Genomic DNA, 25,965 nt, shown 5'->3' on the forward strand with positions numbered 1-25,965 from the left:
GACCCCTTTAGGGTCCTAGTAGACCTGATGAGAACCCACACACTGGACAAACACTGGTCACAGCATGAGGGTTCAGTTCAAGACCCCTTTAGGGTTCTAGTAGACCTGATGAGAACACACTGGACAAACGCTGGTCACAGCACGAGGGTTCAGTTAAAGACCCCTTTAGGGTTCTAGTAGACCTGATGAGAACACACTGGACAAACGCTGGTCACAGCATGAGGGTTCAGTTAAAGACCCCTTTAGGGTTCTAGTAGACCTGATCCAGGCCGTTACCGTCATTGTGAACGCTGATCTAAGTCCAGGTCCTGCTCCCCTTGATGAGACCTAGAAACATATTGGAGACAAAGCAGCTTCAGTAACAGACCCCCCCCCCCCCCCGTTGCATAAATAATCATAAACAAAGAAAATGAGTCTTACAGGAAATAACTGCCACCATTCAGCCCTATAGGGGAACTCTGGTATTGCAATCAATCAAGACCTTTATTGTCATTATGCAACAATATTACAATATTTACAAGGAATACATTGTATCCAATGTAAAGCCATGTGTTTTGTGTCGGACTGATACCAAAATGTATGGCCACTAAAAAAAGTGCGTGTTTTCGCCGACATCTAAGTCTCGTAGAAGTTTTGAAATCTCGCGGGGCCACGCGTGCCGGGCCTACCGGAAGACAACGGCGGGAACGCGGCTGCCAGCAGCGCGTTCAGGACTGTGTTGGACTACAGGAAGCTGATCTATGTGTTCCTGTCATGGCTGCACATCTGGATTATTGGGACAACGAGCTCTTTGGATGTATATCATGTGTTTGGGCGGAGGAGGAGCAGCGTGAGGAGGAGGGAGACGGAGCGGACGTGGAGACAGGTGGAGGAGGGTGAAGCGGCGGTGCCAGGCGGGGGTCCATGGGTGGAAGGTAAGGGCAACATTTGGAGTATTGTTTTTCCAGACACTTAGAATAACAATCCGGAGTGACACAATGAACACGTTGAGTGGATTTTAATGACGCACAGTTGCATCTCCTGTGACTTCCGGTTTTTATTTTGAGATGACAGGGCTCCCCTTGGTGGGTCAGGGTCAGGGGTCAGGGTCGGGTCAGGTATAGGGCACAACACTTATCCTTCAACACAGGAATGGGTCCCATTGGTCACAAAACTAAAAACACGGGACATTCAGCACCAAGTGTCTAAAACATGAAGGCTGCCCTTTAAAGCGTTGGTGCGTCCGCGTCCATGAGCCTGACGCGCGCGGAGAATAAGTGTATAAGTATAAGTATAAGTATACTCCATCAGAATAAATAGATGACTGCTCAGTTATTGTCCCTTCAAACAATAAACATCTGGTCATGTTCGTCATCGTTATCGCAGCGCCACGCATCACTTCGGTCCGCGGAACTGAATATGAAATAAATTGGTTATTTGCGTCGGGAAATTAATGTGTGTTATCAATCACATTTAGAGCGAATTGATTCCAATTAATTGGACCCCCTCCTCCTCCTCCCCCTCCTCCTCCTCCTCCCCCCGCTATAGGCCGCTTTCCTTCTGAAGCCCAACCTCTCTCTCTCATCCGCACACCCCCACACGCTCACGCGCGCTGCCATTGGCCGGAAACGCACGCGGACCCGCCCTCCTCGCCAACCTTTAAAAAAACATATTTACAATGTAAAGTAAGCAAACCCGGACGAGCCATCACATCCAGCCGATCCGCGGAGAGAGGTGGAGGTGCGTGTGCGCGTGTGTGAGAAGGAGCATTACTATGTAAAGAGCCGCCACTGTAATACGCGCGCTTGACAAAACACTCGCGCACACTGTACACGCGCGCGCTGTAAGGCGCTGTCTCCGGTGGAACCTGCGGGCTCGTGTCGCTGATCTCTGGAGGAAGAGGAATACCGAGGACGGATCCGAGGAGGAGGAGGAATACCGGCGACCGACGACGATGGCTTTCGCCTGGAACTACCGCGTCCCTCTCACCATCATCACTGTCGCCTGCCTGGTGCGCACCGGTAAGACCCCCCCCCCCCCCCCCCCCCCGGAGAGCCTGGATGAGTGTGATGTGAATGATAAGAGTTGAGGAAGAACGCCTCGGTTGTGTTGGTGCAGCTCTGCCGCGCAAGTTTGTGCCCAAAGTGCGCTGAAAACGGGGAGAGCGCTGGAGGAGGCTCCTGGACGCACCGGGCTGACCGGGACTCAGGCATGGGGACGGAGAACACGTGCGGTTCTTCCAGTTTACAAGCAGCCTGCAGGGCTGTTCTACCCGCCACACGGTGCCTTAGAAGCCCGGTGCGCAGGTGTGCGCTCCTCCGCTCGTTCTGGGTATATGTCACTGTGATCGCCGCTTCTGTGATCGGTTCCGATGGAAATATCCGCTAAACACGTGGAAGGAAAAGTGAAAGTAGACATCTGCATGTCACTTTTGTTTTGACCCAGAATAATTCCCCGAAATCCTCCCACATGCTCCGCTGAGCCGCGCGCGTCACGGCATGTTCGTCCGGACAAAGGCTGTGTTTTTGGGGGGGTTATTGTATCATAGCCACCACTGATAATCCTGACATCCAACATGATGAGAGCTCAGAACAAATGCCCGCAGTGGAGCAACGTATCACACACACACACACACACACACACACACACACACGCACACACACACACACACGCACACACACACACGCAGACCCAGCAGTGTTTGGTTCTGCTTGTATATTCTGCAGCGGTGTGAGCACCGGAGGGACCTTTGAGACCTTATCAGATACAATAACATCTAACAATCAATTACAGCATGGAACACCTGCAGTGGCCTTTCTTTTGATTGACTTGGAACCTCTCCGTGTGGGACAGTCCAGCATTGTTCCCTCGCAGGCACAATGTATTTCATCAAGTTGCAACGGGTTTTTCTAAGTGCATGTGCTGCAGAGATGAGGGATTTTGGCTCCGTGGTGACTCTGGGCAACTTGAGCCTCGTGTCGTTTGGTGCCGTCTGCTTGGATGTGGTGAGACCCGGTCTCATAACAGACTGTGTTTAAATCCTCCCCAGTAATTGTGACTGAGCAGGAATGGCTACGAGGCACCGTAGCCATTCCCCATCGATCTGTGTCCTGGTTGTTCTGCTCATTGGGGGGGGGGGGGGGGGGGTTACGTTGTCCCGCGGCAGCAGAAGGGTTAAGTGCCTGCGCGGACACTGTCACAGTCTGACCTGAGAGCTGGTGATGATCCTTTTTCTGCTCCGGAGCCATTCCTATGGCTACAATGCTGCTAACCTCAGCGTGGCCTCTCATTGATTTCTTCCTGTGTGTGTTTGTGTGGAGCTGTTTGTATGTCTGCTCGTGGTGGAGGGCTGATTTCTGCATAATCGTGGAGGTGTCATGTCAGTCTAGCTGGAGGACTGCGTAAGAGGTTTGTGTGTGTGTCTGGTCGTCCATTTATGAACATGCTTTTGTGTGTGTGTGTGTGTGTGTGTGTGTGTGTGTGTGTGTGCTGCTTACTGTGCCGGGTTTTTGCCTGAGCTGCAGGCAACCTCTGCTAGGGGCTGCTCGCTGATCACTGTCATTAATCTAGCCACTGACAGAGGCCCGGGAGACGGGGCCGGGGGTCGGGGGGTGGAGGGGTGTTACAGGCGGGGGTGGATGGAGGAAGTGTATCGAGCTGGTCTCCTTCTGCACACATGCATGCCTTAAAAAAAAAAAAGCTGTGTTTCTGATAACAAATCAGCACGTCTTGGTAATTTCTGCTCCACAGAGGGAAATGGCAAAACTAATCTAGCAGAAAGGGGAAAAGGAGAAAAAAGGTGGTGGTGGGGGGGGGGGGGGGGGGTGGGTTGTTATGATGCCAGGATAGAGATGGACAGATTGATTGGGCAGATAGACGGATGAGCAGACAGATAGATTGAGAGGGTGCTGTGAAGAAGGCGAGGCTGGGAGACTTGGCCCTCTTTTAAAGAACCAAGTTTGGGGGGGGGGGGGGGGGGGGGTAGAAAGATGGAGGGTGCATGAAAAAGGCAGAAAAACGAGAGAACGAGTGGGGAGAAGAAAGGCAGAAAGACTTCACAGTGTGTCTGACGGGTAGGCCTGCGGGACACACACAATCACTTATGCACAGAGGCAGCGCTGTGTTGAGGGGGGGGCAAACTCCCTGAAACCCCCACCTACAGTAACACCATCAACTCCACCTCTGCCACCCTTAATAACACCCCCCCCCCCCCCCCCCCCCCCCCCTCCTTTACCACCTGCCGTATCGCCGTGTGCATTAAATCGCCATTAAATCCATGTTGGCTGGGGGCTCCGCTTGGAAACGCTCGCAGTTGGACGTACTTGTGGGAGGAGATTTGAATACCAATTATAGCTGTGTGTGTGTGTGTGTGTGTGTGTGTGTGTGTGTGTGTGTGTGTGTGTGTGTGTGTGTGTGTGTGTGTGTGTGTGTGTGTGTGTGTATGTGTATGTGTGTGTGTGTGTGTGTGTGTGCACTCACAGAGGCCATGCATAAATCAATGTCGCTGTGAGTCACAGAAGAGAGGCCTGGTGGGTAAACACAAACATCAAGGCAATGCTGCACACAGAAAACACACACATATGGATGCACTCACAGGTGTAGAACCACACGTGTACATACGCCTGTACAGACAGCTGATGTAGAACACTGGTGTCGTATGGATGGAGGAGTAAGAGTTGGCTGAGCCCCATGCAGGGTTTGATGCTTGTCAGACCCACTCTGCATCATGATGGAGTTATGGTTACCTGTTTCCTTTTTTCCCTACGTTGCACAGCGCTTGCTATTTCCACGTCTTTCTTTGTTCTCTAATTCACCGAGAAAAAAGTCTTCACAGTAAGCCAAGGTTTATCCTTTGATCCAAACCTTGGAGGATAATTCACCCCCAAAATAAAATCAACTTGTCGACAGTTTAATTAAAAAGAGCGAGACCTCCCTGCCCTGCCATCTGCTGGTTCGCGGTGTAAAGTTGAGCTCGGCGCACAATCAGATCCCCGTCTTCCGTTTATGTGATTTCCCCGTCTTTTGTAGGTTTGAATAATTGGACAGGCCCATCAACACAAGCTGAAATCGCCCTCTTTTGTGATAAAAAATGCTGCCTCCTGCTGTTGTGCACGAACCCTGTTTGATCAACCGATGCAGTGGTAAAGGGTCCTGTCCTGACAGGGTGGCCCACTATCTTCGCCGAGCAACCCGCTCACACATAAGCTCCGGAAACAAATTGGGCCGTGTCGCTTTTTTGGGAAAGTCTTGACTGAAAGAGTTGCGAGCATCGTGTGGGCTGTGTTTTATTCTCCCCTGGGCTTTTGTGGCTCCATTACTCAGAAGCAGAAGACGTTCCTCAGCTCACCGTTTAGTGCAGGTGATGTATTTTACAGTAATTATCTCCTAATCTTGCCCCCTAGTCTTCGTTGCGATCTATAACTCCTTGTTTTGAACCGCTGTTGTTTCACGCCGTGATTGCATCTTAATAACCCCCTCCAGCATCGTAGAGTGGGTCCAGAGAGGATTTTTATTTTTGCATCAACTTCAATGGAAATAATTGCGAGAGAAGATTAATTTTGTTTCCACTGCGGGTACACACCATTTGACATGGCAGGTCCCTTCTCATCTCCTGTTACCGTGATTCCGTCTGGTTCGTGCATAAACAGAATGCATGTAGCACGAGCACCACACAAAGGCTTCAATTGGTAATTGAAGCCTTATATCTCATTTGACCATTTGTTTAATTGGCCATTAGTGAAGCTTTCTGTCAATCTAATCAGGCCGGCGCTAATGTAGAAACACTCTTTATAGCTGCCACCTCATCTCCTTCCCATTACTATTCCCCAGACAGTGCCGCTCGTGATTATCATAATGGTGATCTATGTCGTCCTTACGTGTCGCTCTCCGAGAGCAACTGGCGTTTCACCAACTTTGTCACTGAAGTTTTCCGATGCTGAGTGGGATGCCAAGGACGTCTCCTCCATTTGCTGGAGTCAGAAGCCTGCCAATCAATCCGGTAGCTTCCAACTCCATCCGATCTGATTGGCTCAGTAAAAAAAAAACGCCTTCCAAACGCCAGCTTTCTAACGGGGACCTGGCGTCCCCTGAGCCAGCAGCTTTTCTCCACCCGCTGACCCCTCTCGCTGTATGTTTGTCTTTGCCACGGGAGTGTGAAACCGGTAAACGCCGATTCGCCTCCACGCTGCTTCTTGGCATTACCCACAAAGCCAGTTGCTATGTATTCTTGCTAATGGGCTACAAGGTGTACTCATGCTTTCAGCCAGGCATAGTTGAGTTGCGGCCGGGGGAACGGAGGCGGACGGGAGAAAGAGTGTGGGGGGAAAAAAACCACATGAATCGCCACGGGGTGAGAATTCCTCGCTATTGGTGACACAGTTTCCATGACTAAGAGTAAACGTTTATACCACCTCCTTGGCCCGGCTTGTTTAACACCCTCCCCAGATGCAGTGACACCTGTCTCCGAAGCTCCCACGGGGTCTAGCGCTAACTTGGCCAGACAGCGGCCTTCCAGTAGAGCCGGTAACCAAGGTGATTATCCTCACTCAGGCTCGGCGGCGGAGCCCCTCGCTAGCTGCGCTGCGACGGGAGGCGGCTGATTGAGCCAGAAAGGGCAAGTGCCTAAAATTGAAGAGCCGGAGACGGTTTGCTCCGCCAGCGTGGAGGGTAATACACATCCCATCTGGGGAGACTCGATGTCGAGAGCGAGGGGGGGCTGGTAATGAGAAGCTCGTCCAGGGGCAAGGAGGACCAGGAGAGGACTTAAACCCAGGTGAAACTGTCAAGGCTGGGCACGGAGGTTGCCAACAAGACCCCACTTTTACCCTTGGGAGGTCTGCGTGTCCAGCGGAGGTGAGCTGATGAAGAGTGACCAGGCTGATGAAGAGTGACCAGGCTGAGCCGGGGCCACAGAGGACTGATGAGGTCACAGATGGTGGAGTGAGACGGAGAGAGAGAGAGCGACGGCTGGCTGCACAGTGTATAAAAGAGTGGAGGAAGGGAGCGCCACGGGTCTGCGTCACAGACCAGTGGAGCAGAGGAGAGAGAGGACTCCAACAAACAAGTGAATGATTGCAGGATTTCAGCTCTGAAATGGGAGGTGTGAAGAACGAGAGACGAGAGGGGGAGGGAGAGAGCAAACCCCCCTGCTGTGCCCGAATGACGGATTTAGAAGGGTGGAAGGATGGAAAAATGAGCAAAGGTGGGACCAGAGCAGTACAGAAGAGGATGGGTGTGAGGGGGAGGAGGATGGGGAGGGGGGGAGACAGAGAGAGATGGATGGTGATACACAAAGATAAAGACGGAGAGAGGGCAGGCACTGTGTAGGTGACCACACCAGAGAGACAAGGTGTCATGATCGATGAGGTCACAGCAGCCAGCCACACACACACACACACACACACACACACACACACACACAGCCACAAGCCAACGAGTATTGAAATAGTTTCCCACCGTAGCTCAGGGCCAGTCCTGCTTCTTAGCTGCGCGGCGCCTCTGAATTAAACACCCACGCACGCGCGGCGCTATTCATCCGTCTGCCATTTAGAATCCGTCTCCGTATCATCGGCATTAATAGGTTGGCTTTGATGAGATTGTCGGATGCTGGAAAATTGCTCGTCAAAGCGGCGCGCTATCTGGTGGGAAATCAGAAGAGAGATTTTCAGAAGGCGGACACAACAATGCTGAAGAGGTCTCAGATGAGTTTTTCTATCTTAGAGGAACTTGAAATATCGCTCTCCCACGAGCAGCACGTTCATTTGAGCTATGATCACGTCTGGCATCGATGAAGTGCTAATCTCACATACCTGAATACCTCAGTTTAGACTTTGTAAGCCGACCTGACTAGATCATCCTCAAGGAATTTTACATTATTTTGAAAGAGCATTTTCTGTTGGGAGGGGGCATTGTCTTAAAAAAGAATGTATTTAGTAAATTTTCTTTGGATATGTTTTATAGAAGCACATGTTCCGCTTCACTGTATGCACTTATGAGGCCATTTACTTTAGAAATCAAATGTTATCGCTGGCTGAAAGACGGCTGATAACAGCACCTGCCAATAGATCAAACTCCGATCCCGTCTCCATCCTGGACAGATGCCAAGCGATTGTTGTCATGAAACTTTCCCAGTAGTTCGGTGACACACCCATACAACAATCTCTCTGCCGCTTGTTATCTGAATATTCTTTATCGCTTCTCGGCCCGAGACAACATCAGGAGAAGTCAGCTTTGATCCACTTCATTAGCAAACCTTAAACAACCATTAATTAGAGGCGATTAATTAGCAGCACATGAAAACAAATCCTTCAGAAGTTGGCTGCTTTCAAAGACCCCCAAGCTCTCGTAGGAAGGAAAGAGAGAGCGAGACATGGACAAATAAAGGAGAAAGAAAAGGGGTAAAAAATGAGGGCGTGAGCCCGCGGTCATGCTTAATGTGCTGCGACGAGATTTACCGCCATCATTTGGGTTCTTTGAGATTCATAAGGTCATCAGGGGCAGGGGGCACAACCAAAGCGAGGCCTTGCAGCTTTCTAAAGTAAAGAGAGAGGAGGGAAAAGAAGCCGGGCCAAATTAGATTGGTGCCGCGATTGTTTCTGCAGAGATTGTTACAGTTGGCAAGGCCACTTAAAAAAGTGGCCAAGCACCAGCGACCTTGAGGAACGCTCTGGCTGATTCTTTTCCTCCCTGTGCGGCTGAAGGGGGCATTTAAGTGCACAAGTGCTGATTCACCTTATGACTGTGAAAAGGTACCCCCCCCCCCCCCACCCAAGCCCACCTCCCTTTGAGTGCACCAGCAGACCGAAGCGGGCGACTCATGTCCACAGACGCGTTCCTATCCGTCCATCTGCTGTTAGCGTTATCTTGGGCTGCAGATGGGCCGTGGCTCTGCTTCCTGGCCGGTGCAGCAGAGGAGCAGCTCACAGCCTGTGATACTGACCGGCTTTGACACAGGCCTTGGGCGTTGGGTGCAGTTGTGGAGAAACAGTTGGTTCATAGCAACCGCCACCCGCTGGGCCGCGCTGCTCAGCAGAGCTGGGGGGTTCTGTGCTCGGAACCAAAGGCTTGTTTAAGAGCCAGCAAGTGGTTTTTGTCTCTGCAGTGAACGTCCTGCGGATTGGAGAGCCGCAAAGTACACTCAGCACGACGGCGTCGCCTCTTGGCCGTATGTACAGCAACGCGCTTTATATGAGAGAAATTAATAAAAGTAAGCTGTGGGGGAATGTTCCTTCTCTCTTCATTAGGTTTTTTCTCTTCCCAAGGGCCAAGATGGCTGCCATCTGTCCTGCCATTTATCAGAGCAACTGTCCGCTGTTTGTGTCACCGAGCTTCTAGTTCCTCTCATCCAGACCCACAAACTCTTTATAACACATAAATCACATTCCATGTTGCGGTATAACATGTTTTCTTCTTCTTAAGTATAAAATGAAAGACATTAAGGCTAAAAGGCATCCTGGAGTCCTGCATACATTAGTGAAACCGTATGGATCTGTGGTTAATTAAAGGCATTATGAAGCAAAGTTTGATATATGCTTTATAAAGGCAGGAAATTGATTCCACCGGCAAAGATGAAGGCTCAACAATCTGTGGGAAGTCTGCCGCAGGAAGTGTAAGTCTGCAGTAGTTAATCTATCAACGTCGGGATATGATCAGCTGAGATTAGGGGACGAGACGTCACCAATATCTGGGGAACGTGTCGCCGTTTGTTAGATTACGATAAGTGTAATGAGACGACTTTCTTGGAAAACGTTTGGATAATTGAAAATTTCATTAACTAAGAAAAGTCGATTTAATGAGTATAGAAAGACAAAGTTCAGCAGAAACAAAAGTTTGAGATCTTCTTCCTCCCAGAAAACACTGTTAATTACTGAAATAACACTGTGGTTCCAAGATTACACCCAATTATACGACTTTCTCATCATTATTTGAATTAAGTATTTATATATTATTATTGAATGCATTATTTTCATATATATTTATGAATGCAATTCTGCATTTAAAATATTAATAATAAATGTGTCTTTAATATTTCAACCAGTTTATTATTAATTATGGTCCAGATGATTAATGGACGTTGGATTACATCAGCAAACCGTGTCATTGGCTCGCTGCAAAATCATAAACCCAAAATTCTAATTAGACAAGTAGTGTAGATTAATTTTAATAACATCAACACTGTTTGTCATTTTGAATCTTCTTTCTTCATAAATACGTGATGTTTCTGAAGCATCCAATCAAAACACTGACAGCATTGGTTAAAAAAACAAAACAAAAACAAAAACACAGCACACACACTACCTGTATATGCAATTATAACTGATGCTTATTTACCACGGAGATGGATTTGAGTTGTGTGGTGCGGGAGACGATTTATGAGCTTATGGGGAAAATTAAAAACAAACATAAAGCATAGGTAATTATAAAGCAGGTTGATCCCAAAGGATGACTTGTGTTTAAATCTCTGGCCGCGTTACAGAAGTGTGTACAAATCTGCAGCACAAAGTGGACAGGCGGGTTGGCAGCTTAGCACACACACACACACACACACACACACACACACACACACACACACACACACACATTTGCATATGCATGAATAGAAACATTACAGTGCACTCTGGAGAGCCGAGAGACCTTTTGGAGTTTGAAACTTATTTACTGCAGAGTTGTCTTGTTAAATGCCACGCAGCCTCTCTGGCCTCCTTCTTTATGAGCTTCCACCGTGATGACAAACACACACACACACACACACACACACACACACACACACACACACACACACACACACACACACACACACACACACACACACCAGGGGCCTGTACTACGAAGCGAGTTCAACATACCAGGGTATCTTTCAGAGATCCAGCTTAAGTAACCCTAACAAAGGAGATCGGAGATAAGCGGTCACACGAAGCTGGTTATCAACTCGTTAACTCAACCCAGGGTTTACCTGTCCAGCTATGAGCGCGTGCACATGAAAGAGGCGGCGTTTGCAGCATTTGACCAATCACAAACATGGATCAGTCTACGGCAGCGGAGCGGCGTATTTCACGTACGAGGAGCGAACCATAATCTTACAGAAATACCAAGAAGTTTAACATATAATACATGACAATATCAGCCTCAGTCCTTCAGCTGCAATCCCGGCGGTGTAAAACGGACTTGGGAGCAAATCAAATAAATATAAAACATAATTCAAAGTGGTCAGTAGGCTGACAAAGAAAAGTCTTTCCCTCCGATGAGAATCTGTATCTCTCTGTTTTGCCGGTCTCTGTACACTCGATCTACCCCGGTAAGAAGTGAACCAGCGTCGCAGGACGGAAAACCCAGAGTTAACGCTTAAGTTACCTCGTTAAGGCCAAATCCTGCTTCCTAGTCCAGGCCCCCGGTGATACGTTCCCACATAGAACACATCACCCATGTACATATGGTGACTTTTCTTCACCCACTCAGAGCTGGTTCTCCTCCCCGTCTTACCTGTTCTTTTCTCCCCTCCATCCGTCTCCCCGTCCCTCCCCCCTGATCTCTCCCCCCTCTTCTCCCGCAGTGTGAAGCAGGTTCAAGGGCTTCAGGGGTGACTTAGTGTCTTTTTTTTATTTGTGCTCACCATGATCATCCAAAAGCTTCTTTTATCCCTGCTCCACCAGCCGTGCTCGTGTGCCTCTGTCTAACCTCGGCGCTGCTTAAATGCCGATGCCGTGCAAACCCTGGGCTTTTTAACTCCAGGTGCAGGAGTCTACGCGAGGACTGCAACCACAGGGAGACTGCATGGTATTTGGGGAGACAGATTGTGGTGAAGGGGAGGGCAGGGACTTTTTGTTGCCAGGATCGCTTGCTGATGGATCTTTTGGCTAAGCGTCTCCTCTGCCTCCCTGCTGCTCGCACCCCGTTCCTGCTTCCTCCTCCCATCCACCTCTTATGCCGTCGCCGTTGGCGATATGGATGCCGCGGCCAGGTGGGGGGAGGTAGACTGTTAGAGGAAGGGGGAGGGAGGGAGGATTGACAGGGCCCAGGTGGCCAGCTTGAACGCCCGTGCTCCTGCTTTCTCCTTCTCATTTGCATTGACAAAATGTTATTTTCCTCCCGTCTGAGTCTCTATTCTCTCTCAAGCCGCTCGATTCCTTTCCAATACTATTTCCCTTTTCTCACCGCTGCTTCTCCTGCCACTGTTATTGTTTCCCAGAATAACTTATATATTTCAACCTTACTTTACTTTTAACTTTCTGTTTTCTTTTTTAATAGCCTATTGCCCCCCCCCCCCATCCTCTTCCTTTTTTAAACCGTACCTCCAGATTTACCTTCCCATCTCTTTTGCTCTGGGCTTGCTGAACAGTGCATTTTACTTATATGCTGCACTGCAATATTCCGGAGGTGGAGGCTTATTTTCAACCGTACATGCACTTCAGAGACCGCCCCCCGCCCCCCAACCATCTCCATTTATCCCCCACCCACCTTCCCTTGCTTCCATGGTCGTTTTTAAACTAACCCATATTTTCTCCAGACTCCTTTAATTCTCCAGAAGTCTGCATGTGCATAACTTTTGTTTTCTCATGATTTGCAGCAAAGCAAACTTCAGCTCCTTCATATTTAATTCCCTCATCATCTACCTCCAAGCAGTCTGTTGTGATCCGGCCATCACTCACGCACAAACACACTCACCTCTTTCCCTTTTTCATTCCTCTCCCTTAACCCTCTGTGGCGCTTTATCTCAATTATCCATTCTATATCGTGTGTGTGTGTGTGTGTGTGTGTGTGTGTGTGTGTGTGTGTGTGTGTGTGTGTGTGTGTGTGTGTGTGTGTGTGTGTGTGTGTGTGTGTGTGTGTGTGTGTGTGTGTGTGTGTGTGTGTGTGTGTGTGGCTGAGTAGTATTCTGCTCACACACGCAGGCACATACACATGCATCGTTGTCCTGGTGTTTTTGTCATGCCAAACACACTCCTGACCGGCTCGGCCTCGGACTAAGTAGTATAAGCGAGCTCTTAGAAATCTATTTTTAAATAGTTTGGGTATTTAAAAAGAAATACACACACCTAAACACACCATACTTTTAGAGATATGCCAGGTTCTCATCTCACACACACACACACACACACACACACACACACACACACACACACACACACACACACACACACACACACACGAGAGAACCGAAATCAGCTTCCCTCAGAATTTCTGAATTGAGTTATGTAGCCTGTCAGTCAACTCTGGGCTCCCACATACACACACACACACACACACACACACACACACACACCTGACGGATTCCCTCCACACACACATCCGCCCGTCTGACGGTGCATATTTCGCATGGGGAAGGGACTCAATTACGGCGAAGGTGAAAGAAGCAATAAACACGGCACAGATACAGTGAGGCGCTCGGCAGCGCCGCAGTCAATCACAGAGCCAGGTAGGGAGCCGCCGCCGCCGCCGCTTTGCTCATCCAGTTGTGAAGTGCAGAATGGCCAGGGGTGGTGGATGGATGGGGAGGGAGGGGGGGAGGGGGAGCAAAACGCTGCTAACCGACCCTGCTGAAAATTATGTGGCTGCAACTTCCATGGACCTGCCACTGAGAGGACGTAGATGGAAGGGAGGGAGACACACACACACACACACACACACACACACACACACACACACACACACACACACACACACACTTTATTCTGTGTATATATATTTATACAGACACAGGCACTTGACCATTACTGGGATTCTACACCATTTGGTCACCCACCCACGAGAGGACCAACAGCACAATCACACCGACGGTGCGTCATTGGCCCAGCATGCATCTGTTGTCCTCTTCCTTGTGTGTGTGGGTTTATGTGCGAGGCTGATACAACAAACACGAGGCCGCGTGTCCTTCCTGCCGTGAGCAACGCTGTGGCTTGAATGTTTTCTGGATATGACGTGCATGCCATGTTTCCTCGCGATGAAGACGAGTTCTACAGACTTTGATTTGTGACCCTGCTAAAGTTAAAACTCAGAGATGCACTGTGAGGGCTGATTCTATACTATATAAAAAAAATCAAAAAGCGATTTAGAGAGAAGCAGAATTCTACAAGTCTTTTAAGGATATATCCAGGATTTCAAACAGATTCAGCAGCAAAAACAAGTTAAAATGAGAAAGATAGAAGCAAAGTTTTCCAAAAATCAGCTGGCCAAAGCGTTTGAGGGCGGGGCTTGAAGGGTGAAGGGTCAATAAAGCTGTGAAGTAGATCAGAGTAGTACTCAAGGTATACAAAGATACCCACAGACAGACAGATTTCTCACTTTAGAGTTGGATAAAACTGGATTATCCGGCTGATTCGCCGGCTCATTTACAACCTGTCTAACCGTCCGTTTCTCGCTCATACTTTGGTACAATATTGTCATAAACAATAAAAATCATGGGCGAAGCTGCAGAAATAAAAACCCCATTCTAATAAAGTTATACTATCAACTGGAAGCACCGTCCCTGGTTGCGGATTTCACTGAGCGAAGACACAAACGTGCTACTGATTTTGATATTGCCCTGGGCATGTTCAACAACTGACAGTTAGTGGGTTATACCCGGCAGGCTGGTTCTGAAAATAGAAAATAAAGGAAAGAGCTCGACAGCTGACAGGTGTACTCCATCTCGGTGGTAACAGGTAGCCTGTCAGCGTGACACAGGTGGTGTTTTCTTCCCCGTGTCAAAGAAAGCCCATAAAACTCATCCTGCAGGTACGGCTGATTTACCGGAAAACGCATTCAAGTTAAAGCACTTAGCAATGTGTGCGTATGATCCAGACAATCTGTTGCTGCTGATGGATCTTCCACACACTTGTTGTCTCCCGCCCACACACACACAGCTCTGAAAAGTTTCCTTTCATGCTGTTTCCCTAACTTGTCGACATTGGATCCGACAGATGGAGTTGTGTACATATATGCTGGACGTGCAGCTACGGGCGTCACGCTGTGATAGTTTAGGCGTTGCATTACCAGCGAGGCCGGGCTGGACTTGATAAGTACAGCCGAGGTAGAGAGGGGAGCGGCTGCCTACTGAGAATCTAATAGTTCTGGCAGCTCCCTCACTCACCTCGGCTGCCTTTCTGCTCCTATCTGTCTCCCTCCATCTTTTATTCATTTCTGTTCCCCTCAGCACGTCCCATATTTCTCTTTGCCTCCTCCCCTGTCTCCTTCTTTTCCCTCCTTGTCTGCTGCTGAATTTACCACCAAGGCTTCCCTTTTGGCGGTTCCCCCCCCCTCGTTTCTCCCCGCTGTGTCTGTTTTACTCCTGGCCTCGCTTTCCTTCATCGTCTCTTTTTCTCGGTACCGTTCGTTTGCACTTGGCTCCTCTCTGTTAGTCTCGTGCTGAACCTTCTTCCACAAGTTTGAGTCGGCAGAGATTTATGGAAGGGAGGAATAAAAAGTGGAGGTCAGTCGCACCGTCGGGAGGAGAGAGTCGGACTGTAAAGAGCAAACACACATCCAGCCAGCTTTTTTGATTCATCTTATTAATTGCTTTTGGGCGAAACGTGGGGTTGTGACACTCTTGTTATTGCTTTGTGTTATCTATATATATATATATATATATATATTTAAATATAAAGATAAAGAGTTAAGGAATGCAGGGGGCTGAAATCAATAAGCAGGCTTAAGGGGGAATGAAACCAGCAGAGGAAGGGGCAGGGCACGGGGACAAGCTTTGGTGCAGCCCGGACATGGTTATTAGTGGCGGCGGCCCTTTAATGAGGGTTATTTAACGGGCCAGGAAACAGCCACAGAGTAGCCTGCATGCTGAATGGGTCTGACAAAAACGCCTTTTTATACTAAACTCAGAACAATGGGAGTGAAATATGAAGGTGCCGGGGAAAAGAACTCGGCCAAAACCCCTCCGGCCCGCTCACCCTTAACTGCCCCCCCCCCCCCCACACACACACACACACACACACACACACACACACACACACACACACACACACACACACACACCACACACACACACACACACACACACACACACACACACACACACACACACACTCACTTTTATCCTCTCTCTCCCCTTTTCCCACAGAGGATTTTCTTTTATGGGAAATGTATTCATTACAGGACAATAAAGGCCTGATTGGAAAGAGGGCACCGTCTTTCAGAACCGTATTAAAAAGCAACGTGTGCGAGGACATTACACACCTGATGACTTCACTCAAAGGTAGCGTTGATTTTGCAGCGCCGCGCCGTGATGGAACATTGTTCCTTCCACGCTGCTGAGCTGCTGAACGGCTCTCCGGGTCACCGTTCCCACTGCAGTGCTTCGTACAATGCTATATTTACATTAACAGTTGTCTGGATCGGAGTGTGACATTGGTAATTATGTGATGCGTTTCCTCTGCGTAAACACAGCGCGGCGGCGTAATGTAATTGGCTGCAATGAAGACGTCTGGGGAGGTTTGACAGAGACGGATCAACACCGTCCAGATGCTCATGGTGTTGGTTCAGCCCGGGTTATCGCTCCCAACTTTCCTTCCCATCGCCTCCGGTTTTCTGCTCATGAGAGGAGGAAGATACATTTCTCATGTGATGTTGATGCAACCTAGTTTCCAATAAATTAAGTTCCCTTAGAACAGAATTGCCTGCTCAATTACGATTCAAGTTTTTTAATCCCAGATTACGGTCACGGTTTTAAACGTGATTTTGGTGTAAATTGAAACAAAACCAAACGGACGTTAATGAAATGAAGTCAACATTAATGAAAAATGTCACTTTGATTTTCGGTGTGATTTTCAATCAACCCCTGATTGAGTACATGACAATTTATCATTATCAGAAAAAACCCATAATCAAAACATCCAGCTTCACTGTGGAGATAATTTATTCCATGATCATCAGCATTGTCACTTCAGTCCTTTGTTGTAGCTTCAGACCAACACATGACACATATAATAACTACAGCATATAACAGAATAATAACACATACATGCAGTTTACAGACTGGAGTTCTTTTGTCATAAAAATGGTGCAATAATTTGTCCGCTGTAATAACTGGGACAAAAAACTCACTGCCTGTAAATGAAAATTCTCTGAAAGAAGCCAAATGTGGTGACATCATCACTCCCCCCCCGTAGACATTAATGACTATAAGACTATATGACCAGCGGACACTTTTATTACATTCTGGCACAGAAAAGCTCGGTGGCAGTTTATTGGAAAATAGTCCAGTATTGAAACAATACAAATTGTGCTCTGCGCTGCAGCACACAGCAGAGGAGAAGTCCATCCGTTACAACGCACTGCAGCAATAACAGCAAAACCACAAACATAGTGAAAACAAATAGTCAAGTGATGGGTGATAGATTGTTTGGGGAAATGGAAGAATCCTATAAAACAGAAATGTCTCGGCTTTGGGTTCAGTTTTTTTTAAATCACACTGTCTTTGTTTTCCAACATCAGAATTGTGCTCATAAAGCAGAACATAAACGTGTGATATGTAATGCTGTCATGAAGAATCGCCGGCCCTCGGGCTTAATAAGGGAACTTTAGTTGGGTTTAGTGTGAAGAGTTGAGGCGGTGAACATCAGCTGTCAGGAGTCCTCACCCCCCCCCCACCCATATCCATCTCAAGTCAGTGTGAAAGTTTGCTCCAGCGCCACACGTGGGACACCTGTCGGAACAATGCTCCGATAATGCGTGTCACAAATCCCCGTTGGGCTTCCTTTGGACGTGGACCAGACTTCCTTTGTCCTTAATCTGGCTTTGGCAACGTCTTCTGACGAATTCACAGCGGCCATCTTTGGTAATCTCCCTGATATGTGGAGAGCCTTAACAGCCGTTTCATGGCCCATGTGATCGCTCAGCGCTGTGTGATTGAAAGCAGACGTATGTAAACATCCTAGAAAGGAAGGACGTTCGCCGTCTCCTGAATGTGGAGCTGAGGATGTTGAGGCCGACCGCCTGATGAGCTGCAAAGATTAAGACTCCAAATCAAATGGAGCCCGAAGCCTTTCTTGATATGATCTTTCTCTCTGCTATTCGCTGTTTCACGGTCGGGACGAAGGCCTTCTGGAAGCAGCGCTGCAGCGAGTTGGTCGTTTGAGTTTTTAGTTGTTAATAGTCGGCCAAGATGTCCTCTCGTCCCGGTTTGTAACACCGCCGTCTGTTCGTTGAGGTAACTCCGATGATGTCGCTGTGACATCACGAGGACGTTCTTCTTTCGACAAAGCTCCTTCATAGACACACAGACATGATGCAGCCGAGCAGCACTGACCACGGCCGGCCGTACACTGACCGTCCTGTTGGGCCTCGCATTACAACGACACATACAAAGACGTTCCTGTCCAAGCCATCTGTTTTCTTTATGGGCAATGACAAACACGTCACATGTGAAGATAAGCTGCTTCTCCTGGTTTTATAGGATTCTAGGTTGTTTTTAGTTTTAAAACTTCGGGTTGTACGTGAAACGAGCTATTTACCATGTCACGATCTTTATAGACTAAATAATTAATTGATTAAAGGACCATGAAAATGAGCCTAAAGCAGAGATCTTCAACAGGGGGTCCGTGACCCCTGGGGGGTCCGCAGAGTTACTGCAGGGGGTCCCCGAAATGATTTGATCCCACGCTTTATTTCTTCCAAAAAGACACGTTAACACGAATACAACTTCTAATCATATATATAATATCTTCCCATTTATTCAATGTTATGAGGTGAAATTGTGACGTAGAAATGCCAATATAGAAAAAAAATGTGTTCAGTAAATATATGAATCTGTCAACACTTATCATTTTAATGGCTTAGCATTGTCTACATCCATCATCACAGTACTGTTATACATGGCCCTGCACTACACATTATTATTGACCTGATCTGGGTATAATATAATACACACACATCCTCTTTCTGTGCTCAGGTTTCTGTTCATGTGAATCCTGCGAGAGGTGAAAAAGATCGGGAGGAACGATGTTTTTTTCTGACTGAGACGGAAAGCTGAACAGCGGTTATAGTGGAACTCAAAGGACGGGAATGATGAGCCGATAAATGCAGAACACGCGTAGACGTGGTGTTGTTTAAATCTGGGGGAGAATGGCTCACATTTCTTTTAGACTTTCTCATCTGGAGGGCAGTTATAGCGCTCGCTTCACATGAAAAATGCCACAAGTGGTTGTGTACTAAAGGGAAATCCGGAGAGGAGGTTGAACCCGGCTTCCTTTATCACCTCGGCACAGCTGGCCAATCGCTGTGAAGTGAGTTTGAATGTCAGGCGGCGTGTTTGGAGGAGCGGGCCGACGGCCTCCGTTATCCGCCACTGGGAAGGTTCTCGGGAAGGCGGTTTCTGAAGCTATTAGACGAGTAGTTCTGGACTAAACCGACCCCCTTTGAACCGACCACATATAAGTATTAAAGCATGAAACCGCCATAATTCACTTCTGTATCTGCACCTTTATTGACATGCAAACACACGATTATCACGGCCTCCTCTCTGTGAAAAGCAGTCATCGGTTTGAATCTCGGTCCGCCAAGATGAAACGCATCCGTCTGGAAGAAAAGCCTCGGTTAGCGCCTCCGAACCGCTAATACAGCGTTTTATTCACCGCCTGAACCGGCCGGCACAACGGGACGAAGTGTTCCTCGCTATAAATCACATGACAGAGGTTTTCTCCCGTGCATCTTCACTGTTTTCATTTCATGTGTTTGGAGAGGTGTGTGTGGGCGAGAGTGTGTGTGTGTTGCCGTTTCTGTTTTGAGAGCATAAAGAGCCTGCGGTGGGAGTGAAAGCTCAGCCTCCAGTGCTGTAGGCCTCCGATGAAGAGATTAGCAGAGAGAGCTGTGAAATAAAGAGTGTTAATTAAAAGCAGGGAGTGGAGGTGTGGGAAAAATCAGGTAAGAGCGATAACATGGAGCCAGGGAGCGGAATAAAAAATTACTTACCTGCCCACACACACACACACACACACACACACACACACACACACACACACACACACAGCCATTTTACGAAGAGAAGATAGGGGGCTGAGGATAAAATGAGCCAGTTAGTGATGTGGAGAGAAAGGCAGCATGGCTGAGTAGGAGGCAATGGGAATAAGAGATTAATTGAATTGGATTTTAATCCGGGCTGCTTGTTGTATACATTTTTACACTTTAAACTCCGAGGGCGGGCCGGTGGCTGACAGTGATCCTCTCCCAGGAGGTCAAATCAGGCAAAGAGGAGAGGAAGGAAACCTTTGTTAGGTTTGAAGTGGAGGATGTGGAAGCAGATAACGCTCGAGTCAGGAGCATCGAGATGATGGCGGTTTCTAACCATGACATAATTACAGAGAGGAGTAATGTTTATGTCTGAGAGGGAGACGGAGTGAGGATGAGGAGGGAAGGGAAGGCTTGTGAAGACAGTTCAAACAACAAAGTTGGGAGTGATGGGGGGGGGGGGGTAGAAAGTTGCCGAGGTGGAAAGGCCAGTCGGAGAGAGAGCATGAAACGAGAGGCGGCGAGGAAAAAAGGGGATTAATGGAAACGGATTTTAATCCCGCCGGTGATATTAGGGTGAGTTATATGAGGGGGAGCCGGGGGATGGAGGGGGGAGAAAATGTGTGAGGGAGAGTTGAGGGAGGGGGGATTACATCTGTAAATCACTTTAATGACGCCTCTCCTCTGCATTCGGGGCAGCCAGGAGGCCAAACAAACAGTGTGTAATTAGAGCGGGGAATGGGAAATCGAGATGACGAGAGGGCCGGGGCGAGGGGAAGCCATTTGGTAAAGTAAGGGATTGGAGCCGGAGACCTTTGGACAATAATGGTTATGGCTCTCATTATATGTTGCTGCCGTTAAGAAATGAGAGTTGACAAGGTCTCTGTAACCACGGAGGAGGAGGTGGAGGAGGTGGAGGAGGAGGAGGAGGCCGAAGGCGGCGGCGGTGACGTGATGATGATGATGATGATGGTAGAGGTAATAATGTAAGATACCCTCCTCCTGGCTCGCTGATGGCGGAGATGAAGATGCTGCTGTAATGGGCCTTTATGATTATGAAGGTTTGAATTATGATTACTGTAATGGAGATGATAAATGTGATCGCGGCGTGGTGATTGCCAGTGCTGTCGGTTCTGCTAATTATCCATCCATCCACTTTCTATATGCCCGCTTATCAGGGTCACGGGAGGGCTGGAAGCTTTCCCAGCATGCATTAGGGGAGAGATGAGAAGTATATCAGGGGGTTATGGCATGCAGCGGAGTCGCGTTAAGAGTTCCCGATTGAACCTGAACTGTACCTGAACTGGACAGGTGTTGGACCCATGTGTGTGAATGTACCCTTCATTAATTAGTTATTAATAATTAGTCAGTGTGCACTTTTCATTTGATTTGTTTTTCACCTGCACAGAGATGAGAGAGGAAACAAAAGGTTGGAGGACTCCCTCGGCTTCTACGGGCGATGACATTTTGTTTAGACGATGAAATGTCAGAGTGTAAAAATATCCCGTCACAGAGGTGTCTCCTTTAAATTGCTTTTGTTCTAAACCAACAAATACCAAAGTTTCCAATCATAAAAAAACAAACAGAGAAAAGCAGCAAATGCTCACTTTTGAGAAACTGGAATCTCCAAATGTTTTGACATTAGTACTTGTATTTATAGTATAATTAGAATGATTACATCAGAATATCGGGTATAATAATACAATACTAATAAATAATGATCTTGAAACGTATGATGAACTTTAAAGTCTGTGTTCACAATCAGTCCCATACGAGTCGTCATCATTCCTAATGCCCTGAAAGGTCAAATCTACAGTCCTGTTTCTGTGCAAAATGAATTCAAAAGGTCAAACTGTGTGTCGTTTTAGTGCTACATTTCTTTTTTTTTGAGTTTCTCCAGAAACGTTCATGCTGAGCTCAGATGTAGAACGAGTAGCACAGAAACACTCTTATTAGAGTCGACAGGTGAGAGAGCTTTGAGGAACAAGGTGCATCAAACATCCTCGGACTGATTCAAAGCAAGGACGTTGACCTTCACGGGTCAAAGGTCAGCGGGTCGCCTTCACACTCAAACACTGGAGCGGTGAAAGATGAACACTTGATTGGAGCGCTAAGGCCGACGGTGTGAACGTAGCCGTCTGGACTCCGTGTGATTTGTTCGCACCGTGGTGGAATAAAAATGTGATTGGGGCCTCGTTTGCCTGCAGTGTGAACGCAGCCATTGTGCAGTTTGGCAGATTTTTTGGAATGTAATGAAGGGAACTCGTAGCTGCTCTTTGAAAGACAGACAGATTAGAGGAGTGGGTGTTTATGTCTTTTGTCCGCAGATTAATTTTGAGTTAATTACTGTACATTCTCCATGACGCGTATAATAATGGCGTAATGAGAGGAGCGTATCACAATGCAGGTCGTGACGCAGCGACAGGTGAAGCCCACACGGCGGTCGCTATGACGATCCGTTAAGGTGGTCCACAATGATGTAACTCCATGTACACGTGTGTGTAATATCATTGAGCTGAGGTCATCGGGGCCGACCCGTGAACGCCGCGTGTTAACAGTGTGTTAAGTGTTCATTACCTCGGTGCCGACAGTGATGATGAAGAAAATGAAGAAGTGTTGTCCATCATGTAGCAGGGAGCCGGGGATCGCCCTTCCTGTCTGACCCCGCGTCCTCATGCTTACGATCCATAATTCATGCGCTGTGTAGCGGTGATACCGAGATGCTATCTCTGCTGTACACCGACCACTGTTTGTTTTTTGCCGGAGAGCTGCATATAAATGAAAACGCGGGGGAAGAAACCCGGCGTGAGCTTATCTGAGGCGGACGAGCTGCCGGGAACGACGAAGAGGAGGATGAGAGGGAGCCGGGCGCAGACGCAGAGCTGCATGGATGCAGATGTGTTTAAGGGAGGAGATAGGTGGTGTGGGTGAGAGAGTAAATACAATAGAGGAGGATCTGATGGAGGTGTGTGATTACTCTCCGAGTCTACACAGACCCTCTTCATTTGCAGCCACGCACTCAAACACACTGTAAACCTGGTGTGTAAATCCAGCCGAGGGCCACAGGGCCCGGCAGGAAAAAGCACTCTGCTGCCCCCCCTCTCTGATCCCCCTCTCCTAAATCCTCATCTCCATATTCATGTGCAGGGGAGGCCTCTAAGAGGACGCTATCTGCAGCACCTCCTTGTTTGTGCCTCTCCAAATGGAGAAAAGCTATTTCCTCTTCCTGTCAAGCATGGAGGTACACTGTGTGTGTGTGTGTGTGTGTGTGTGTGTGTGTGTGTGTGTGTGTGTGTGTGTGTGTGTGTGTGTGTGTGTGTGTGTGTGTGTGTGTGTTGGATGGAGTGTTGCGCCGACTGTTTGAAGCTAAATCTCACTTTTGCAATCACACTTTCTCGTAAAAAGCCCTTAAACTGCAGCGGTGCGGGAAGAAGCGTGGAAATACGGGAAAGTAGCAGAATCAAAAAGAGAATGGAGAAAGTCTTTTTTTAATTCATTTGAAATACATTCATAGGAAACAGTGAGTGAGAATTGCAAAGTTTTCCCATTTTAAACGTCTCTACAAAGCATGACGGATGGAATGATCTGTGCAGACGGAGTCAGACGTTTTCTGTGCCGTTTGGAAATGAATGGGAGTGATTTAATAAAACATATATACAAATCAAATATATTGTAGAGACTTTTAAACTGCATTAATGTGTTCTCAAACACTAATATGATACAATTCAAATGTATTTCATTAAATTCTCTCAATGAAAACCACATAAATAACACTTGATTGCCAATATGCACAATTCTATTAGTGGAATAAATCCAATTGGTGCAGCCCTGCCGCCACGGCACACGCTGCATGCAGGAGGATGATGCAGCGGCGTCTTCCCAACTTGAATGAATGATAACTCGAGTAATTCAACACAGCTTTAGTGCCGGAGGGATGACGAGACGTGGAAGGAAGGTGTGTAAAAACAAGAGGGGGAGGCGAAACTAAAAATGAAATCCTGCACATTTCTAGTGAAGCGTCAGGAGTTTTCCTGCTCTCAACCCGCCCTCCATGTTTTTTTCTTTCTTTCTCATCTTCCCCATATACATGATGCAACGGAGGGCAACGGCTGCTTTACTTGGAGACTCATTGAGTCATCATCGTCAGAACAAGGCGGTGACGGAGGTGTCTCTCTCGTTCCCCCGGTCTACCTCCTACATCGGGGGCTTGAGTTCACCTCTGAAGGATCAAAGCCGTGATGTCACGTTAATGGGACGACTCGTGTCTGGCGGTCCCAGAAGCACTGCTGGCTCAGATCGGGCTGCTGCCTCACCCAGTCAAACGCTCCAGCTTTGTGTCTTATCCTACATCCCAGTTTGAGTGGAAGACATGGTCGGCTGCTGTTGATGAGTGTTCTTCTGCAGGGACAAACAGATGGAGAAATAGATGGATAGACATTAACATGATTCATCCTTGTCTACTAAAACTAACGTTCACATTCAACTCATTTGTATTGGCACGTTTTTTTTGTTTTTTTATAATAAAATGTTAATTTCGGTTTTTAATCAACCTAATGAGGAAACTTTTCAAGTAATCGTATCAGCAAAACGTATTTCATTTGTTTTTTTCCGGCAACATCTGGTCCTTGGCAACCAAAGCGTCATTAACAGTCACGTGTAGACGAAGAGTCGGAGGAGGATTTATCTGAACCAGCCTGATGCGTTCCACCACGGGATCGTTTCATGTCTGACCTCCGTGGAACGTTTCATCAGTCGTGGCTTCTTTTTACTGTATTCACTGTTTAGAGGCTGCAGCTCTATGAAACCAAACTAAACTATTTTCTTGTGATTTATTTGCAGTAAACGTCTAAATATGGATGCCGAAATAACAACATAATAGTGACGATGAGTAAAAAGCCTGAAGTCGTGGTTTGTTTCCTGCGAGACGATAAGCAGACAACTTTTGAAAATGCTCGTTTTCTGAATGAAGTTCGGATGGATAGAGGTAGAGAAGGTAGAGAATGCTCGGCGGCGTTGCATCACACACCCAAGTCACAGCTACACAGTCAGACGGCGGTGAAATAAACGCCGACGGCAGACTTTGGCGAAGGTCGGCAGCCTGCCTGCAGCACCCAACAAAAAGCGCCGCCAAAGCACATGAATAAATAATGCAACTGTACAGTCTGTTCTTCTACAGCGTAGTACTGCTTTTATGTGACTGGTTGTATTGCAGAATCAGGTTTTCATTCACCAAATATATAACAGTCAAAATACGATGAATTATTTATTCATCAGTTCATTATCAATTGAAAGCTCTCCTCGTTAAGTAATGTAAGTACATGTGCTGATGATGCCTCTCTTTCACTCGTACGAATACATTTAGTCCACATTTAGTAGTAAAACGTTGCAGATTTACTCACACAATAAAACAATTACTGGTGCATCATAGAATTGAAAGATCAACCTTTTACAGATGTGCATTGATAATGCCTCTTCCTCTATAATGCAACACCCCCCAAGGGAGAGTACCACATTTGGTCTTGGTCTAGGTGCACCCTGGACTCTGGTCTTGGTCATGCATTGGTCTCGGGTTAGGTGCACCCTGGAGTCTGGTCTTGGTCATGCATTGGTCTTGGTCTAGGTGCACCCTGGACTCTGGTCTTGGTCATGCATTGGTCTTGGTCTAGGTGCACCCTGGACTCTGGTCTTGGTCATGCATTGGTCTCGGTCTAGGTGCACCCTGGACTCTGGTCTTGGTCATGCATTGGTCTTGGTCTAGGTGCACCCTGGACTCTGGTTAGGTGGTCTGGATTACAACCTGGACCAAAGCTGTGGAGTGGTGCATGATGAGTTAAACCACTATGGTTTTGGGTAATGAGTGTTAGTGGCCTCACCTGAATGACACTTTCCCGACTTACGTCACACATTCCTGATCCGAACAAAGCAAAGAAATTAATGAGAACACATCGTTCCTGAAGGCGAGGCTGCAGACTGGAAGTTCATAAATGAAGCACACGGCCAGCTGATGAACAGGAAGAAAAGCCGTGAGATTCCATCATCAGTCGCTCATTCATAAAT

At 47.7% G+C, this 25,965-nt stretch overlaps 1 protein-coding gene across 2 annotated transcripts in view; it reads left to right on the forward strand.

Annotated features, from left to right (window-relative positions):
- Window positions 1–25,965, forward strand: part of cadm4 (cell adhesion molecule 4) — a 216,598-nt gene that overhangs the window by 141,437 nt on the left and 49,196 nt on the right. Inside the window, exon 1 of one of the 2 annotated variants that reach the window (XM_084027264.1) lies at window positions 1,701–2,000. The exons of the other annotated variant lie outside the window; for it this stretch is intronic. Coding sequence (XP_083883390.1) covers window positions 1,934–2,000 — 67 coding nt within the window. The 5' untranslated portion in view covers window positions 1,701–1,933. Of the gene's footprint in view, window positions 1–1,700; window positions 2,001–25,965 lie in introns of those variants that run through there. 2 annotated transcript variants of the gene reach the window in all.

This window comes from Eutrigla gurnardus, assembly GCF_963514095.1.
Source record: "Eutrigla gurnardus genome assembly, chromosome: 14".
NCBI lineage: Eukaryota > Metazoa > Chordata > Actinopteri > Perciformes > Triglidae > Eutrigla > Eutrigla gurnardus.